Genomic DNA, 20,912 nt, shown 5'->3' on the forward strand with positions numbered 1-20,912 from the left:
ATTAGAAAATAGACAATTTCAGAGTTAAATTACATGAAAAGGGGACACAAAAAATAATGAAAGTGTAATGGCAACTTGGTTTACTACACATAACTAAACATTTTAAATTAAAATGGTATGGTTTTAATTTTATCTTTTTTTTTTTTTTTTTTTTTTTTTTTTTTTAAAAGCTTTATTGATGAGAATAAACAGTGCACAATGAAAGTACAAAGAAAAATAAAGTAAGGTTACAAACATTGCACTGTACAGTCAGAGTTTTGTTACTGTGAAATACAAGTGCGGTTGTATTAGAGAATGTCTGTGAGTCTGTCATCCATTTTCATCATTTCTTACAGGTGACCATGTTCAGCTGAAGGTGCCACTCATCCAGCAATCGTACCACTGGGATTGCGGCCTGGCATGTGCTCGCATGGTGCTCCAGTAAGTATTTATTGGCCAGTAAGGTAGGGCTTATTGAGGTGACCAAAGAAACTACGTTTTGTAACTTAATACAAGGGAAATGTGTGTTATTATCATAACTGTGTGTATTTGTATAATGTCTATCTGTCCAGTTCTAGACTATCAGCATTTAATGAATATATGGACACAATTACATATATGATGGAATTTTTAACAACAAAAGTGTAGTCAATCTAGATGCTTTATGATAAAAAAATGTGCATCTGCTATCTAATTATTTAAATTGCTGCTGTATATAAAAAAAAAAAAGCTGGTAATTGGTAGTATACTCATCTGGTATAGTGGAATGTTTTTGCTCTCCAGTCCCTACTTAAAGGGGTATTCTGTATCATTAAACAAATGCTTATTGCATATGGAGTTAAAACTCACAGGCCAATAGAGAGCACTTTATTATTCGACTAGAAAGTCCCTTTCACAGCCCCAGACTTTGTTAGTGTGTGCTATGTAAGGATGTGAGCCATGATGTGGAAATGTAAATATGATTTCATTTCCATTATTCTCTGCTATGGGTGAATATGTTATTTTCCTGCTCTTTGTGTGACTGCTCATTGTGTGCTCCCCCCACCCAGCTTATTGCTTTGTAATCTCCATTGCCCTATGTGTCTGTCCTTCAGGTATCTAAACCTCCTACATGAAAATACATTTCAGGCAGCTATGCAGGAGCTGCATCTCACGAAGAGTATCTGGACAATTGACCTGGCCTATCTGATGCACTACTTTGGGGTCAAGCACAGGTTCTGCACACAGACATTAGGTGTGGATAAAGGCTACAAGCACCAGGTCTGTACACTATATTGTGCCATTACTCTTAGGAAGCATTTGCTACCAATCTAAACTCTTTTTATAAAACCAGTGTTATCACCTCTGTTTACATTAATTATAAGTCTGATGCTTGTTAAAGCACTTCCTATATTAACTATTTTATGTTTAGAAATCTGTTTGTCCGTTTCATTGCAGTCTCTCCTTACCGATCTTGCCATAAACACCACCGTTATGTTTGTCATGGAACTGGTGGAATTCATAAAACCCTTTCTGCTTATGTAGGTTGTTTAATTTGTCCAAACATGTTCTCTTGTCTTTACCAGTAGTATTTACTGTTGGTATCTGCTGGGTCCCCAAAGTCCATTGCACAAATGTCTATGAATAATTCTAATTGTTTAAAAATCTTTTAGATTGGAAGGCTGACCTTTTTATTTCCCACTGGAGAAATCAGTGTTAAATAATATGAGTTATAAACACATATCCTATACAATATCTATCCATAGATATATCTCTCTCTTCTCTCTTTCTCTCTCATAATAACCCAAAATATTATGCAGTACCAGGGTAGAACACACAGGCCCAGATTACAAGTGGAGCACTAATGATAGTGCTGGACCATGCTTAACCCCTTAATGACCACAGCACTTTTCCATTTTCTGTCCGTTTGGGACCAAGGCTATTTTTACATTTCTGCGGTGTTTGTGTTTAGCTGTAATTTTCCCCTTACTCATTTAATGTACCCACACATATTATATACTGTTTTTCTCGCCATTAAATGGACTTTCAAAATATACCATTATTTTCATCATATCTTATAATTTACTATAAAAAAAATTATAAAATATGAGGAAAAAATGGAAAAAAAACACACTTTTTCTAACTGACCCCCAAAATCTGTTATACATCTACAACCATCAAAAAAACATATGCTAAATAGTTTCTAAATTTTGTCCTGAGTTTAGAAATACCCAATGTTTACATGTTCTTTGCTTTTTTTGCAAGTTATAGGGCCATAAATACAAGTAGCACTTTGCTATTTCCAAACCACTTTTTTTCAAAATTAGCGATAGTTACATTGGGACACTGATATCTTTCAGGAATCCCTGAATATCCATTGACATGTATATATTTTTTTTAGAAGACATCCCAAAGTATTGATCTAGGCCCATTTTGGTATATTTCATGCCACCATTTCACCGCCAAATGCGATCAAATAAAAAAAATTGTTCACTTTTTCGCAATTTTTTTCACAAACTTTAGGTTTCTCACTGAAATTATTTACAAAAAACTTATGCAATTATAGCATACATGGTTGTAAATGCTTCTCTGGGATCCCCTTTGTTCGTAAATAGCAGACATATATGGCTTTGGTTTTGCTTTTTACTAATTAGAAGGCTGCTAAATGCGACTGCGCACCACACGTGTATTATGCCCAGCAGTGAAGGGGTTAATTAGGGAGCATGTAGGGAGCTTCTAGGGTTAATTTTAGCTTTAGTGTAGTGTAGTAGACAACCCCAAGTATTGATCTAGGCCCGTTTTGGTATATTTCATGCCACCATTTCACCGGCAAATGCAATCAAATTAAAAAAAACGCTAAATTTTTCACAATTTTAGGTTTCTCACTGAAATTATTTACAAACAGCATGTGCAATTATGGCACAAATGGTTGTAAATGCTTCTCTGGGATCCCCTTTGTTCAGAAATAGCAGACATATATGACTTTGGCGTTGCTTTTTGGTAATTAGAAGGCCGCTAAGTGCTGCTGCGCATCACACGTGTATTATGGCTAGCAGTGAAGGGGTTAATTAGGTAGTTTGTAGGGAGCTTGCAGGGTTAATTTTAGTTTTAGTGTAGAGATCAGCCTCCCACCTGACACATCAGACCCCCTGATCCCTCCCAAACAGCTCCCTTCCCTCCCCCACCCCACAATTGTCCCCGCCATCTTAAGTACTGGCAGAAAGTCTGCCAGTACTAAAATAAAAGTTTTTTAAAAAAATAAAATAAAATTTTAGCATATTTACATATGCTACTTTGTAGGATCCCCCCCCAAAACAGCTCTCTAACCCCCCTCTGCCTTATTGGGGGCCATCTTGGGTACTGGCAGCTGTCTGCCAGTACCCAGTTTGCAAGAGAAATGTTTTTTTTTTTTTATTGTTATGTTCTTTTTCTGTAGTGTAGCTCCCCCCCCCCCCACAGACCAATCCCCCACCCCCTGACTAATGTTTTTTTATATAAATAAAACTACTTTTTAAAACTTTTAATACATAATTTTTCTGTAGTATAGCGGTTCCCACCCGCTCCCTCCCCGTGCACGCTCCCGCCCCCGCCCTCCATCGATGGCCGCCTCCCGAACCGGCTCCCACCCACCAACGGATTTAGCCGGTGATGTCCGGTGCAGAGAGGGCCACAGAGTGGCTCTCTCTGCACCGGATTGCTAAAAAGGTTATTGCAGGATGCCTCAATATCGAGGCATCACTGCAATAACCATAAAGCAACTGTAAGCGAGCAGGATCGCTTCCAACTGCTTTCCAGACGTCCTCGGTCATTAACTGTATTTTTTTTGAGGACGTGTGGCGTACGTCCTTGGTCGTTAAGGGGTTAAAGGGACACTGAACCCAAACATTTTCTTTCATAATTCAGATAGAGCATGACATTTTAAGCAACTTTCTAATTTACTCTTATTATTAATTTTTCTTTGTTCTCTTGCTATCTTTATTTTAAAAGCAGGAATGTAAATCTTAGCAGCCAGCCCATTTTAGGTTCAGCACCATGGATAGCGCTTGCTTATTGGAGCCTTACATTTACCCACCAATAAGCAAGCATAACCTAGGTTCTCAACAAAAAATGGGCCAGCTCCTATGTATCACATTCCTGCTTTTTTTTTAATAAAGATAGCAAGAGAACAAAGAAAAATTGATAATAGGAATAAATGCTCTATCTGAATCATGAAAGAAAAAATTTTGGGTTTAGTGTCCCTTTAAATTACCCCGTAAACTGATATTACAAGTCAGTGGTAAAACTAAATTACCAGCGATGGTTTAGCACGGGAGACAACATCCCTTTTAGCTCACCATGTACTTTCAATGGATATCACAACTGTGCTAAACATCACTCATATTACAAATTATGGGTTGTGCTCAAGCCAAAATAGTGCTAGAAGAATTTGTGAGACCTAAAGTAAAGTGTTAGGGCTAAAATAAAAGTTTCACAACGCACATATAAAACATATTGAAATAAAGTGGTAACCTCCTATATACACATTTTAATAAAACATATAATTTTTAAAAGGATTAAAAAGGCATCTGGTATATGTGTATATAAAGTAATGATGTAACTTTTTATTTTGAGATTTACCCCTTATCCTGCATGCCTGAGACATAATTCTGTTATTTGATTGCCCATAAAATGAAATAATATAGGGGATAGCTTCTTGTATTGTATGTTTACCACCGCTGGTAATTTCAGAGAAAGAATTCCCTAGAGAATTTTTAACATTTTTGCAATAACTCTGTTTAGACAGAAACAGAGATTTATTTTTTTAATTTACCTATGAAAACAATATATATTTTTAAAGTAGACATCTCAAGGTATTGATCTTGGCCCATTTTGGTATATTTCATGCCAGTACTTCGACGCCAAATGCGATCATATAAAAAAAAATTGTTAACTTTTTTACAAACTTTGGGTTTCTCACTGAAATTATTTACACAAAGCTACTGCAGTCATAAGACACATTTTTGTAAAAGCTTCTCTGAGGTCCCCTTTGGTCAGAAACCACAGGCATGCATGGCTTTGCCATTGTTTTTTGGATATTAAAAGGCCGCTAATTGCAGCTAAACACCACACTTTTTAAATTGCTGGCAGTAAAGGGGTTAACCTGTTGGCTTGTAAGGTTAAAGGGACAGTTTACTCAAAAATGTTCTCCCCTTTAATTTGTTCCCAATGATCCACTTTACCTGCTGCAGTGTATTAAATTGTTTACAAGTAGCTCCTTTACCCTTATATTGGCATTTGAAATTGTTAATTTAGCATGTGGTATCCCCACCTATTCTGAAAGTTTGTGACCGCGCGTACCAGCTATAGATAAGCTTTGTAAACACAGCCAGCAGAAGAAATTACACTCCCAGTAGGATAAAGCAGAGATAAGGTTATAAAATGTTGATTTTCCATTGTTCTCTCAAAGTATTGGTGATTGTTTTAAGGACAGGTATATGTGCACAATGTGATACAGTAATGAGATCTAATTATACCAACAAGCTCAACCTATTTTATTAGGCTGTGGCTTCAAAACACAAAATCAGAGCTTTAATATACAGAAATAAACCTTAAAAAGCTAATTTTCATACATTTTTTACTCTGCAGTTGGTAAAAAAAGCAATTGTAAACACATTAAAGGAAAAACTATTTTACAGTATACTGTCCCTTTAAAGGTACAACTCTCGAAATAGACTCTCCCTTTAATTTTTGCTGCAGTGTAGGCATTACCCTCTTACCTGACGCCTCCAACCCCCTGATCCCTCCTAAACACCTCAATTCCCCCCTCCCGACTGGTCACTACTATCTTAGGTACTGGCATATAGTATGGCAGTATGCAGTTTAGGGCTTATATATATTTACTTCTGTAGTGTAGGGGTCCCTCCTCACCCCCCTCCTACTGTTCATTGCCATGTTTGTTACTGCCAGCCAGTTTGCCAGTAAAAAATTCATGATATTTTTTTTTTTTTAATTTTATATATTAATTTAATATATTTTTCTGTAGTGTAGGGGTCCCCCTTAACGGTCCCTCTGATCCATTTACTTTTTTTTCCTGTAGTGTAGAGTCCTACCTCCATCTCATATGTTTCTGAAACATAGGGCCCCATTGCTCCCTCCCTCTTTACAAGTTTTCTGTGTCACTCTCTGTAACGATCGGCAATCTGACTTCATGTGGTAAAGGAGCACAAACAGTTCACCCTTACCATATGAAGCAGATGCCTTCTGTCCCCCCCCCCCCCCCCCCCAGCTGGAGTCTCTGCTCTCTAAGCTAACAGCGTGGACCACAACATGCACCTCTGTGTTGGACGTAGGTACCACGTCAACACAGTACGCTGGACAAAGTACTGTGAGATAAAGTACCTACGATTTAATTGGTGCAAGGGTTTAAAGACACCATATTTTCCTTCTCTTAAAGGGACAGTCTAGTCAAAATTAAACTTTCATTATTCAGATAGGACTTGTTATTTTATTCAACTTTCCGATTTACTTTAATCATAAAATTTTGCTTTGTTCTCTTGGTATTCTTAGTTGAAACTAAACCTAGGCTCATATGCTAATTTCTAAGCCCTTGAGGGCTGCCTCTTATCACATGCTCCTACTGAGCATGTGCAAGAATTCACATACTATACGTATATGCATTTGTGATTGGCTGATTGCTATCACATGGTACAGGGGGAGTGGAAAATATACATAACTTTGAAATTTTGTTAGAAAAAAAACTACTACTCATTAGAAATTCAGAGTAAATGCTATTGTATTGTCTTGTTATCTTGCATTTGTTGATTATGCAAATCTACTGTGTTTACTGGTCCTTTTAAGATTTAGCACAAGACAATGCTAAATGCAAGTCAATAGATAATAAACAGTCAGTCATGTGATCAGGGGGCGGGAAGAAGGTTCTTGGATAGAAGGCAATCACAGAGGTAAAAAGTTAAAACAATAACAATTCTATGGTAGACTGTCCCTTTAATGTAATGATTACATGTAAGTGTGTACACATTCTCCTATGACTAATCATCTTTATTATTCTTTGTACAGTCTTAGTGTAGCACTGAAAATAGTAATCGTGGAGTCTGGTGTTGGTGCACTGTGTTAATCAGCGACTCTTCTCTTTCCTCAGTCCTTCTACAGGAAACATTTTGACTCAGAAGAGAACAGAGTTAATCAACTATTTGTACAAGCCAAAGCTCGTGGGGTACATGTGGAGAAACGGTACTTCCTGAACTATCTATTGTTTGTTTTACTAGCAAATCATTTATGATTAGAGAAAAAAATAAATAAAAACGAAGATTTTCTATAAAAAATATGACCTGTGACTAAAACAAGATTTCAAAGTCAAAATGCTGGATTGAGTTTTGGATTTGGTGTGCAAGCATGCCACTTCAGACAAGAGTGCTCAGTGCAGAAAATGTTATCCAGAAGCAATCCGGTTTCACAAAGCCTATGGATGGATTCACTTACATCCATTAAATCTATATTTGTCAGATTGGGATTCGGAGATTTTTAAAATCTACCCTTACCTCCCCCCAAATAAAAATCAATAAAAAAAAGTAAGCTACAGAAGTCAATGGGGTAAAGGGAAGGTTCTAATAAAAGCTGTACCTTTTGAGCTTGTTGCCCGCTAATATACAACACTCGGTGCCAGTTGGCTAATACTCTAGCTGTTAGGTACACTAACTATTCATGAAACTACAGTTTTATATCTAAGAAGCATTTTTCAATGAATAATACAGCTTTATTTGGTAACATTTTCACTGATTTGCCCTTTCCCTCAGAAAAAAAGACCTTTGCTAACCAATCCACAACCCTGTACATGTGATATGAATGTGCATTGTTGTGCACACAAATCATAAATGTATATTCTGAAGTTATATTTTCATTATTTAACGGACAGTCTACTTGAAATGTTTTATTGTTTAAAAAAATAGATAATCCCTTTATTACCCATTCCCCAGTTGTGCATTATCAACACTGTTATATTAATACACTTTTACATCTGTTATTACCTTCTATCTAAGCCTCTGTAGACTGCCCCCTTACCTCAGTGCTTTTTACAAACTTGGGTTTTAGAGAGTCAGTGCTGACTCATGCATAACTCCACGGGAGTGAGCACAATATTATCTATATGGCACACTAGCATTGACTGGCTGTGAAAAGCTAATAAAATGCACTGAGATAAGAGGCAGCCTGCAGGGGCTTATAAACAGGCAGAGGTTTAGAGGTTATAGAGTATAGTAATATAACATTGGTTATAATGTTGGTTGTGCAAAGCTGGGGAATGGGTAGTAAAGGCATTATCTATCTTTTAAAACCATAAAACAAATCAAGTAGACTGTCCTTTAAAACTAAAAACTGAATCCCCATGATCTGTTTAATGTCTATTTTAATGGTCTTCTATCTAAATAGTTTCATTTACTGATTAGTTAGAACACAGTCTGTATGGTTCAAAAGTATAAGGCTTCTCAGTAAATGTAAACTTTAGTCAAGAATCTTCCTTATGTTCCTCATAAATTTTGCTCATTTACTTTTTTTTCCTTTTGCTTTCTGAACATATTTGTATAACCTCTTTACCCTAGAAATGTGATTTATAATAACATTCGCCTAGATTTAGAGTTTTGTCGGTAACGACCCGCGTAGCTAACGCATGCTTTTTTTTCCCCCGCACCTTTTAAATACCGCTGGTATTTAGAGTTCACAGAATGGCTGCGTTAGGCTCCAAAAAGGGAGCGTAGAGCATAATTTACCGCCACTGCAACTCTCGATACCAGCGGTGCTTACGGACGCGGCCAGCTTCAAAAACGCGCTCGTGCACGATTCCCCCATAGGAAACAATGGGGCAGTTTGAGCTGAAAAAAAACCTAACACCTGCAAAAAAGCAGCGTTCAGCTCCTAACGCAGCCCCATTGTTTCCTATGGGGAAACACTTCCTAAGTCTGCACCTAACACTCTAACATGTACCCCGAGTCTAAACACCCCTAACCTTACACTTATTAACCCCTAATCTGCCGCCCCGCTATCGCTTACACCTGCATTACACTTTTAACCCCTAATCTGCCGCTCCGTACACCGCCGCAACCTACATTATACTTATGTACCCCTAATTTGCTGCCCCTAACACCGCCGACCCCTGTATTATATTTATTAACCCCTAATCTGCCGCCCCCAACGTCGCCTCCACCTACCTACAATAATTAACCCCTAATCTGCCGACCGGACCTCACCGCTACTATAATAAATGTATTAACCCCTAAAGCTAAGTCTAACACTAACACCCCCCTACGTTAAATATAATTTAAATCTAACGAAATAAATTAAATCTTATTAAATAAATTATTCCTATTTAAAGCTAAATACTTACCTGTAAAATAAACCCTAATATAGCTACAATATAAATTATAATTATATTGTAGCTATTTTAGGATTAATATTTATTTTACAGGCAACTTTGTAATTATTTTAACCAGGTACAATAGCTATTAAATAGTTTAATAACTATTTAATAGTTACCTAGTTAAAATAATTACAAAATTACCTGTAAAATAAATCCTAACCTAAGTTACAATTAAACCTAACACTACACTATCAATAAATTAATTAAATACAATACCTACAATTATCTACAATTAAACCTAACACTACACTATCAATAAATAAAATAAATTAAATACAATACCTACAATTATCTACAATTAAACCTAACACTACACTATCAATTATTTAATTAAATACAATACCTACAAATAAATACAATGAAATAAACTAAAGTACAAAAAATAAAAAAGAACTAAGTTAAAAAAATAAAAAAATATTTACAACAATTTTTAAACTAATTACACCTACTCTAAGCCCCCTAATAAAATAACAAAGACCCCCAAAATAAAAAAATGCCGTACCCTATTCTAAAATTAAAATAGAAAAGCTCTTTTACCTTACCAGCCTTGAAAAGGGCCCTTTGCGGGGCATGCCCCAAAGAATTCAGCTCTTTTGCCTGTAAAAAAAAACCATACAATACCCCCCACCCCAACATTACAACCCACCACCCACATACCCCTAATCTAACCCAAACCCCCCTTAAATAAACCTAACACTAAGCCCCTGAAGATCTCCCTACCTTGTCTTCACCACGCCGGGTTCACCGATCGATCCAGAAGAGCCTCCGATGTCTTAATCCAAGCCCAAGCGGGGGGCTGAAGATGTCCATGATCCGGCTGAAGTCTTCATCCAAGCGGGAGCTGAAGAGGTCCATGATCCGACTGAAGTCTTCTATCAAGCGGCATCTTCAATCTTCTTTCTTCCGGATCCATGTTCATCCCACCGACGCGGAACATCCATCTTCACCGACGACTTCCCGATGAATGACGGTTCCTTTAAGGGACGTCATCCAAGATGGCGTCCCTCAAATTCCGATTGGCTGATAGGATTCTATCAGCCAATCGGAATTAAGGTAGGAAAATTCTGATTGGCTGATGGAATCAGCCAATCAGATTCAAGTTCAATCCGATTGGCTGATCCAATCAGATTGAGCTCGCATTCTATTGGCTGATCGGAACAGCCAATAGAATGCAAGCTCAATCTGATTGGATCAGCCAATCGGATTGAACTTCAATCTGATTGGCTGATTCCATCAGCCAATCAGAATTTTCCTACCTTAATTCCGATTGGCTGAATCCTATCAGCCAATCGGAATTCGAGGGACGCCATCTTGGATGACGTCCCTTAAAGGAACCGTCATTCGTCGGGAAGTCGTCGGTGAAGATGGATGTTCCGCGTCGGCGGGATGAACATGGATCCGGAAGAAAGAAGATTGAAGATGCCGCTTGATAGAAGACTTCAGTCGGATCATGGACCTCTTCAGCTCCCGCTTGGATGAAGACTTCATCCGGATCATGGACATCTTCATCCCCCCGCTTGGGCTTGGATCAAGACATCGGAGGCTCTTCTGGATCGATTGGTGAACCCGGCGTGGTGAAGACAAGGTAGGGAGATCTTCAGGGGCTTAGTGTTAGGTTTATTTAAGGGGGGTTTGGGTTAGATTAGGGGTATGTGGGTGGTGGGTTGTAATGTTGGGGTGGGGGGTATTGTATGTTTTCTTTTTACAGGCAAAAGAGCTGAATTCTTTGGGGCATGCCCCGCAAAGGGCCCTTTTCAGGGCTGGTAAGGTAAAAGAGCTTTTCTATTTTTAGAATAGGGTAGGGCATTTTTTTATTTTGGGGGTCTTTGTTATTTTATTAGGGGGCTTAAAGTAGGTGTAATTAGTTTAAAATTGTTGTAGTAATATTTTTCTAATGTTTGTAAATAATTTTTTATTTTTTGTAACTTAGTTCTTTTTTATTTTTTGTACTTTAGTTAGTTTATTTCATTGTATTTATTTGTAGGTAGTTTATTTAATTAATTTATTGATAGTGTAGTGTTAGGTTTAATTGTAGATAATTGTAGGTATTGTATCTAATTAATTTATTGATAGTGTAGTGTTAGGTTTAATTGTAACTTAGGTTAGGATTTATTTTACAGGTAATTTTGTAATTATTTTAACTAGGTAACTATTAAATAGTTATTAACTATTTAATAGCTATTGTACCTGGTTAAAATAATTACAAAGTTGCCTGTAAAGTATTTAGCTTTAAATAGGAATAATTTATTTAATAAGAGTTAATTTATTTCGTTAGATTTAAATTATATTTAACTTAGGGGGGTGTTAGGGTTAGAATTAGCTTTAGGGGTTAAAAAATTTATTAGAGTAGCGGTGAGGTCCGGTCGGCAGATTAGGGGTTAATGCTTGAAGTTAGGTGTCGGTGATGTTAGGGAGGGCAGATTAGGGGTTAATACTATTTATTATAGGATTATTGAGGCAGGAGTGAGGCGGATTAGGGGTTAATAACTTTATTATAGTAGCGGTGAGGTCCGGTCGGCAGATTAGGGGTTAATAAGTGTAGGTAGGTGGAAGCGACGTTGGAGGCAGCAGATTAGGGGTTAATAAATATAATATAGGGGTCGGCGGTGTTAGGGGCAGCAGATTAGGGGTACATAGGGATAACGTAGGTGGGGGCGGTGTGCGGTCGGCAGATTAGGGGTTAAAAAAATTTAATAGAGTGGCGGCGATGTGGGGGGGGGGGCCTCGGTTTAGTGGTACATAGGTAGTTTATAGGTGTTAGTGTACTTTAGAGCACAGTAGTTAAGAGCTTTATGAACCGGCGTTAGCCCAGAAAGCTCTTAACTCCTGACTTTTTTCTGCGGCTGGAGTTTTGTCGTCAGATTTCTAACGCTCACTTCAGCCACGACTCTAAATACCGGCGTTAGAAAGATCCCATTGAAAAGATAGGATACGCAATTGACGTAAGGGGATCTGCGGTATGGAAAAGTCGCGGCTGGAAAGTGAGCGTTAGACCCTTACCTACACGACTCTAAATACCAGCGGTAGCCCAAAACCAGCGTTAGGAGCCTCTAACGCTGGTTTTGACGGCTAACGCCAAACTCTAAATCTAGGCCATTGTTTTTTAGACATTGGGGCCGAATTATCAAGCTCTTAATGGAGCTTGATGCATGTTTCTGTGTGAGCCTTAAAGGGACACTGAACCCAAATTTTTTCTTTCGGGATTCAGATAGAGCATGCAATTTTAAAAAACTTTCTAATTTACTCCTATTTTTCATTTTTTCTTAATTCTCTTGCTATCTTTATTTGAAAAAGAAGGTATCTAAGCTTTTTTTTTGGTTTAGAACTGTGGACAGCACTTTTTTTATTGGTGGATGAATTTATCCACCAATCAGTAAGACCAACCCAGGTTGTTCACCAAAAATAGGCCGGCATCTAAACTTGCATTTCAAATAAAGATGCCAAGAGAATGAAGAAAATTTGATAATAGGAGTAAATTAGAAAGTTAATTTAAATTTCATGCTCTATCTGAATTACGATTGACAAAATTTGGGTTCAGTGTCCCTTTTAAGGCTCGCCGGAAACAGCAGTTATGAAGCAGCAGTCTAAAGACCGCTGCTCCATAACTTGTCTGCTGCCTCTGAGGCTGCGGTCTTCAATTCGCCCGATCCTATATGATCGGGCTGATTGACACCCCCTGTTAGCAAATCTGCAGGGGGCAGCATTGCACAAGCAGTTCACAAGAACTGCTGGTGCAATGATAAATGCAGACAGCGTATGCTGCCGGCATTTATCGATGTGCGATGGACATGATACGCTACATCGTATCATGTCCGGTCGCACATTAATAAATCGGCCCCATTATCTTTAGTCTAAGTATAATGTTATCGGCCCCACAGTCAATCTCATCATTAGTGACTAACACGTTTGAACATCCCTGGTACACATTGATGCAGTATGACAAACCTAAATATATTTTAGCTGAATATTATCGCTCTATTTTTTATTAGTTTTTTTTTTTTTTTTCTGGTGTGAGGCAGAATACAGAATAGCAGTCTGTGGTGAATGCACAGAGAATAACAAACTCATTTGGGAAAGCAAACTTAGGTCTGATTGGCCTTCAGTGATTTCAAGCAAAGTGTAATAATGGAATACAATATAGAGAAGACCCTTAAACACTGCACTCAGATGGGAATGTATATTAGATTTACACCCGGTGGTATTAATATATCCCTTTTTTATTGTGTTAACATATATCTGTTATATTGTTAATGTGTGGTTTTATAAAGTGAAGTGTAGAGTTTGCCTAATGTGTCATAACATTACTGCTTTGCTTTTATTTATATCATTTAGCTTTCCTGCTGTTTGCTGAACAAACTGTCAGCATCATAAAGGATTTGCTATTCCGCTCATGCTTCACTGCAGAGCAATGAAATGGTACAAAGAGGAAATATTGTGAGATTAGGAGAGAGGGGGCTGTGACTTTGTGTTGTGTTTTTGTATATAATATTTTAGTTGTTCAGGATGTCCTTAAAGGGACATGAAACCCAAAATGATTCTTTCATGATTCAGATAGCGAATACAATTTTTAACAACTTTCCAGTTTACTTATTTTATTTAATTTGCTTCCTTCTCTTGTTATCCTTTTGCTGAAAGCTTTATCTAGGCAAGCTCAGGAGCAGCAGAGAGCCTAGGTTCTAGCTGTTGGTTGGTGGCTGAATATATATATATTGATTGTGATTGGCTCACCCATGTGTTTAGTTAGAAACCATTACTGCGATGCTGCTCCTTCAAGAAATGATACTAAGAGAATGAAACAGATTAGACAATAGAAGTAAATTATAAAGTTGTTTAAAAATGTATTTTCTATCTGAATCATGACATTTTTTTTGGTTTCATTTCCCTTTAAGCCAGACCCTACTAGAAGTATATTTTTGTCAGGCAGCTTTTTGCAGATAAACATTAGATGCTTGGAGTTAGTGCTACTCTCTCTGGTAGATTAGGAAAGGTTCTCTGTTTATTGCACAGTTCCATAATGGGTTTTTTTCTCTCCACACATCCTTTGACCTTGTATTTTTAAATAATATTGAAAATGTAAATAGATTTTGCACAAGTGAGTTTAAAATGGCAAGAAGTTTAACACCGTAGATAAGGAGAACCTCCCCAAAGGGCTCGCATTCTAATCAGTGGAACAACTTAGAGTGCACTTACATGGATTTAGTGAGCTTAAATGCTATCAATAAATAATACAACACATAGGCCTCTTTAAAGATGAAATACAAATCCTGTTACCAGAGGGATTTGCCAGCTACACACAGGCAGCATATTCCAGAGATGTAAAGCAATACCCCCAAATGAATTATTCTCAAAGGGATATGAAACCCCAAAAATGTATTTCATAATTCTGTTAGAGTATGCAATTTAATACAACTTTCTAATTTTACTTCTGTTATCAATTTTTTTTCTTTTCTCTTGGTATCTTTTGTTGAAAAGAAGGGACATATGCTTAAGTGCGGGTCCATTTTTTGGAGCACTATATGGCAGCAGTTTTCCTGCAATATAGTGCTCCAGATGCCTACCTAGGTATCTCTTCAACACAGAATACCATGGGAACAAAGCAAATTTGATGATAGAGGTAAATTGGAAACTTTATTAAAGTGAAAGTCAATCCTAGCATTGTACAAATGCTAGGATTGACTATTTTAACAAATAAAGGGGGCTAAAGTATAAGATACTTCATGTAGAAAGCTCCTTTATTTGTTTCAAATGATCGCCATTCTTAGCTGCTACGGCAGCCCATGGCTAAAAAAATTTTTTGCTAAGAGGTGACGTTTTCACCTCTTAGCCAATAGTCGTGAATCACAAAAGAAAATGTTTAGTTTTCATATCCGTTTAAAGGAACACTAAAGTCAAAATGAAACTTTCATGATTGATATAACTTGACATTTTGAAAAACTTTTCAATTTACTTTTTTAATTTGCTTTGTTCTCTTAGGATCCTTTTTTGAACCTCATACCTAGGTATGCTTAGGAGCAGCACTGTTTTTTGGGAGACAGCTGTTGAATGGCAGCTGCTCATATATGGTTGCTGTAATTGGCTCATTTTATTTGTTCAGCTAACTCCTAGTAGTGCTGTGAGGATTACGTGTTAGGTGGAACTCAAGTTCAGAAATAGACAAGAAGGAAAGCAAAATTAGTTAAAGGGACAGTTTACTCAAAATTTTTCTCCCCTTTAATTTGTTCCCAATGATCCACTTTACCTGCCGGAGTGTATTAAATTGTTTACAAGTAGCTCCTTTACCCTTATATTGGCATTTGAAATTGTTAATTTAGCATGTGGTATCCCCACCTATTCTGAAAGTTTGTGGCCGCGCGTACCAGCTATAGATAAGCTTTGTAAACACAGCCAGCAGAAGAAATTACACTCCCAGTGTGATAAAGCAGAGATAAGGTAATAAAATGTTCATTTTCCATTGTTCTCTCAAAGTATTGGTGATTGTTTTAAGGACAGATATAAGATAAAGAAGCAGGTATATGTAGATAATGTGATACAGTAATGAGATCTGATTATACCTACAAGCTCAACCTATTTTATTAGGCTGTGGCTTCAAAACACAAAATCAGAGCTTTAATATACAGAAATAAACCTTAAAAAGCTAATTTTCATACATTTTTTACTCTGCAGTTGGTAAAAAAAGCAATTGTAAACACATTAAGGGAAAAACTATTTTACAGTATACTGTCCCTTTAAGGGTTTTAATAAAAGAAGATAAACTGAAATCAAATAAAAGGCCAGAGATCCGGTACCGGGAGATCAGTCCAGCAACAAGATACAAAATAGGAGACTGCAAAAGGAGAGCACTGGCAATACAGCAGATAAAGCCAGCACTGATTTTCTAGCAGGTACAGGTAACCCAGCGGGTACTGGAGGTGAAGCTGGCCAGGATATAAGGTAAGTGCAGCTGGTACAGACGGATCAAGGTAAGTTACAACTGGTACAGGAGACTCAGCAGGTAAAGGAAACCCAGCAGGTACAGGTGGTGAAGCTGGTACAGGATACCAGGTAAGCGCAGTAGGTAAAGGAAACCCAGCAGATACAGGTGGTGAAGCTGGTACAGGATACCTGGTAAGCGCAGTAGGTTCAGGTGGTGAAGCTGGTACAGGCTACCAGGTAAGCGCAGCAGGTAAAGGAAACCCAGCAGGTACATGTGGTGAAGCTGGTACAGGATACCACGTAAGCGCAGTAGGTAAAGGAAGCCCAGCAGGTACAGGTGGTGAAGCTGGTACAGGATACCACGTAAGCGCAGTAGGTAAAGGAAACCCAGCAGGTACAGGTGGTGAAGCTGGTACAGGATACCACGTAAGCGCAGTAGGTAAAGGAAACCCAGCAGGTACAGGTGGTGAAGCTGGTACAGGATACCTGGTAAGCGCAGTAGGTTCAGGTGGTGAAGCTGGTACAGGATACCAGGTAAGCGCAGTAGGTAAAGGAAACCCAGCAGATACAGGTGGTGAAGCTGGTACAGGATACCACGTAAGCGCAGTAGGTAAAGGAAACCCAGCAGGTACAGGTGGTGAAGCTGGTACAGGATACCTGGTAAGCGCAGTAGGTTCAGGTGGTGAAGCTGGTACAGGATACCTGGTAAGCGCAGTAGGTTCAGGTGGTGAAGCTGGTACAGGCTACCTGGTAAGCGCAGTAGGTTCAGGTGGTGAAGCTGGTACAGGCTACCAGGTAAGCGCAGCAGGTAAAGGAATCCCAGCAGGTACAGGTGGTGAAGCTGGTACAGGATACCAGGTAAGTGCAGCTGGTACAGCAGAATCCATGTAAGTAGGAGACTCAGCAGGCACAGGTGGTGACCCTGGTACGGGTGACCAAGTAAGTGCAACTGGTACAGCAGGATCAAGGTAAGTTGCTATTAGGAAACAAGGCAGGTACAAGTCAGGTTTGCAACACAGGATTCAAGGTGAGCTGAATAGCAGGTAACAGGCATAACATAGCATAGAATGATGGGATGAGTGATTCTATGGAAACTCCCACACCTATGGCCACATAGGTAGGAGTTCCTAAAATGAACCCCTTTAAATGTGTGCAGAGCGCAGTCGTGCACGCCTAAGGAATGCAGACAGACCTTGGCGTTCTACGTGGAGGAACACCGAAGCAGGAGCCCATCGTTGGAACAGGGTTAGGTACTGACAAGTGTGTTGCTGCTGCTTGAACAAAAGATATTAAGAGAATTAAGCCACTTTGATAATAGAAGTAAGTTGGAAAGTTGTTTAAAATTGTATCTGAATCATGAAATAAATATTTTGTGTTCCATGTCCCTTTTTAAGGAAGCTCTGATATAATGAGGTGTTTAGCTCAGAGTGTTAAAGACAGGGAGCTTTGCATATAATTATTTAGTTTTTTCCCTGCAGTTTAGACACTGCAATCTTGTTTACAGATATCATTTATGTTGTTGATTGTGTAATTATATATGGAGTTCTATATGTAAAAATACTTCATTGTTTTTATTTGATTGGTAGATTTTTCAAAGTATGGAAGGGGTTAATGTTGAATACAATTATGCATTTGTACTTGTGACTGGTTCCCATTTGTATGCCATGCCTTTAAATATAGATGTTGTTTGATGCTTACATGAGCTTGACAAAAAGGGACACAAGCGCTGAAACATTGCTACATTGACCTAATAAGAGTCTTCACATTTAATCCCAGGAGTTCTTCCTTTATTTCTTTGTTCTATTGGAATCCTCAGATGGAGAGTAGGTGAGCACCAGGACATAGCAAGTCTATTGAAGTTACAAAGGTGGACTTTGGTTTGTGACAGGGAGTGTATTGAAATATGAAATTAGTCATTTACACTGGAGAATAAGATTGCATAGCCTTGAAAGAGAGGAGGATTTTGTAGTGGAGATGGGAGTTTGAAGAGAGACAATTACCCAAACCTCTTTATTTAGGATCTTTTACAGGGGAGAAAAATGTGAAGCAAGACCTTTTTAGTAACAAGCTCCACTAGACTATACAGTATAAGGACATGTACAATGGTTAAGGGAAGAAGAAATATTTGTGAATGTGGACACAGATTTATTATGAGGACGAGTGGAGTATGGTAATGACCTAATGGGCTTGCTCTGCTGAGCGAGTTATTGTAGTGAGAAAGAGGAGCTTTTGGTTTGTTAAAGGGCCATTTAAATGCAAAAAAATACTTGCTCAAATTCATTCACTGCATTACTAATACTGGTTTGCTATGTAAGTGCAACTGACGCTCTTATTTCACTCACAGAGAGTCAATGCCTTCAACTCCCAAGTTGTACTTTACCTTTAGTGTTTAATCTATAGCCTATGTTTCTATTGGTGATGCTGATTGTTTTTAGAGACTGTCAGTTTAATTTACATCCTTTTGAGAACTAAAATACCATCCAGCTGTTTACAAAGAGTTGGATTTTCATTTTGTTGTCACCAAACTATAGCGACCTAAGGCTCAGCTCCCATAATGTGCTCTTTTTAACAGCTTTTATCTTAGAATTACTCATAATTTCTCTCTATCCTTGTGTATGAGCAGTAAAGGGGCGTAACCCTAGAAAAGTCTCTTTAGTATATTAATCTTCTCTCTGTGGCCAGTCAGGTAAAGGTATAAATGAGTTCTAAATCCTGCAACATACATTTTAGAATTTCAGGGGTGAGTATGGCCAGGTGTGGTCATGTGTTTTGTTAAGAACCATTCACTAGTTTTGCAAATGGGCAGCTGATAAATATAGAAATTTGGTGATGTTGGAGTGGTCTGATAACTAGTGAGAGTGTGTGACCTTAGTAACATACAGAGTTGCTGGATGTAATATCTCTTCTCCCCACAGCACCGTGACCATACAAGACTTGCAGGAACACCTCTCCCAGGGAAATGTTGCCATTGTGTTAGTCAATGCAGTTCTGCTGCTATGTGACCTATGCCCAAGCAGAGTCAAGTACTGCTGTTTCCTTCCTATTGGACAGAAGTGTTTCTGCAGGAGCAGTGACTACCAGGGTCATTTCATTGTTCTATGTGGCTACAACAAGAGCTCAGGAAGCCTCTTCTACAACAACCCAGGATATGCAGACCGTAAGTCATAACTGAGCATTCAACCATTAACCACTGCTTCACACATTCACTGGCTGAAGCTAACTGCATTGATATCTTGTCTTTCCCCAGGACTGTGCCGGACAAGCATTAATAACTTTGAAGAAGCACGTAGTAGCTACGGCACAGATGAAGATATCTTGTTTATCTATGTAAACAGCTGACTCTCTAAGCTTTTTAGTAGCTTACTTTATCTGCTTTCTCAGGATGGGTTTAGGTACTCCGCAGGGGTATCTAATAGGTACAAATGGTCTACTCTACCCTTAGCTTGAGATATATGTGTATATGTGTGTGTGTATATGTATATGTGTATATATATATATATATATATATATATATATACATACACACACATACTCTCATACCCAGGTCCTGATTAATCCCTTACTTGACAAGTGAAAGTGTATCTATAATTCAGATCTGTTCAGGTAGACAGGGGAGAAGACAATTTGTAGCATAGCTTGCAAGTGGTTATGTTTTGGCTGCCCAGTATTGGATGTATGTTTATAAGGTGACTCAATTCAATAAGTCACATTACAACAATTTTATGTGTTCCCTGATTTCATCCATGATAACAAGTGATGACAAAGTTCACTGCACAAACATCCAGTGAATTTGTGGTCTATGTATTTTGCAACTTTGATTGCTGGAGACAGTGGAAGCAGTTGAAGGGTAGGATTGATACTGCGGGCAATAAATAAAGCCTAGTTGTATAAATGAGTCATGTCACACAGAGGGGGAAACCGACAGAGCAAACAGTGAAAAGCTAATAGCTCAGTTATAATAAAGGTTTTACACACACTTCTGCTGACTCTGTGTTGTTTTTTTTCAAATATATAATCCATTTATATAAATACAACTTAAAGGGACAGTAAAGTCCAAAATAAACTTTCATGAATCAGATAGGGCATGTGATTTTAAACAACTTTCCAATTTACTTTTATTAAAAATGTTGCTTTGTTCTCTTGGTATTCTTAGTTGAAAGCTAAACCTAGGTAGGCTCATATGCTCATATGCTAATTTCTTAGACCTTAAAGGCCACCTCTAATCTGAATGAATTTTTACAGTTTTTCACCACTAGAGGGTGTTAGTTCATGTGTATCATATAGATAACATTGAGCTCACGCACGTGAAGTTACCTAGGAGTCGACTAAATAGTAGAAATAAGGAGCAGTTTGCAGAGGCTTAGATACACTGAGCAAGGAGTCCACGTATGGGAAAAACGGGAAACTAGACGTGGACTCCTTGCTCAGTGTGCTTAGAGGAATACTGCTACACCTCACTGACGAGGCCCAATGAAGGCCGAAACGATCGTCTGGGGTTGCTTTGTTCCTTGTTCAGAGAGGAATTGCCTGGTATTTCGGTGCTGGACTGACCGTAATAGGCGGGATCAGACTGATATACTACAGGAAAGTTCTACTCTGTGAAAAGCATTGCTGGGCTAAAAGAAGTTGCACC

The 20,912-nt window shown here is 38.2% G+C and overlaps 1 protein-coding gene across 2 annotated transcripts in view; it reads left to right on the forward strand.

The window, feature by feature from the left end:
- The window catches only part of GUCD1 (guanylyl cyclase domain containing 1), a 38,130-nt gene extending 17,872 nt beyond the window's left edge, over positions 1–20,258 (forward strand). For both annotated transcript variants that reach the window (XM_053701988.1, XM_053701987.1), the window contains exons 2-6: positions 336–420; positions 1,074–1,239; positions 7,097–7,188; positions 19,195–19,436; positions 19,527–20,258. In XM_053701988.1, the coding sequence (XP_053557963.1) occupies positions 410–420; positions 1,074–1,239; positions 7,097–7,188; positions 19,195–19,436; positions 19,527–19,618 (603 nt within the window). In that variant the 5' untranslated portion in view covers positions 336–409 and the 3' untranslated portion in view covers positions 19,619–20,258. The remainder of the gene's footprint in view (positions 1–335; positions 421–1,073; positions 1,240–7,096; positions 7,189–19,194; positions 19,437–19,526) is intronic.
- The last annotated feature ends 654 nt before the right edge of the window (positions 20,259–20,912 follow it).

Source organism: Bombina bombina, chromosome 2 (assembly GCF_027579735.1).
Source record: "Bombina bombina isolate aBomBom1 chromosome 2, aBomBom1.pri, whole genome shotgun sequence".
Lineage (NCBI taxonomy): Eukaryota > Metazoa > Chordata > Amphibia > Anura > Bombinatoridae > Bombina > Bombina bombina.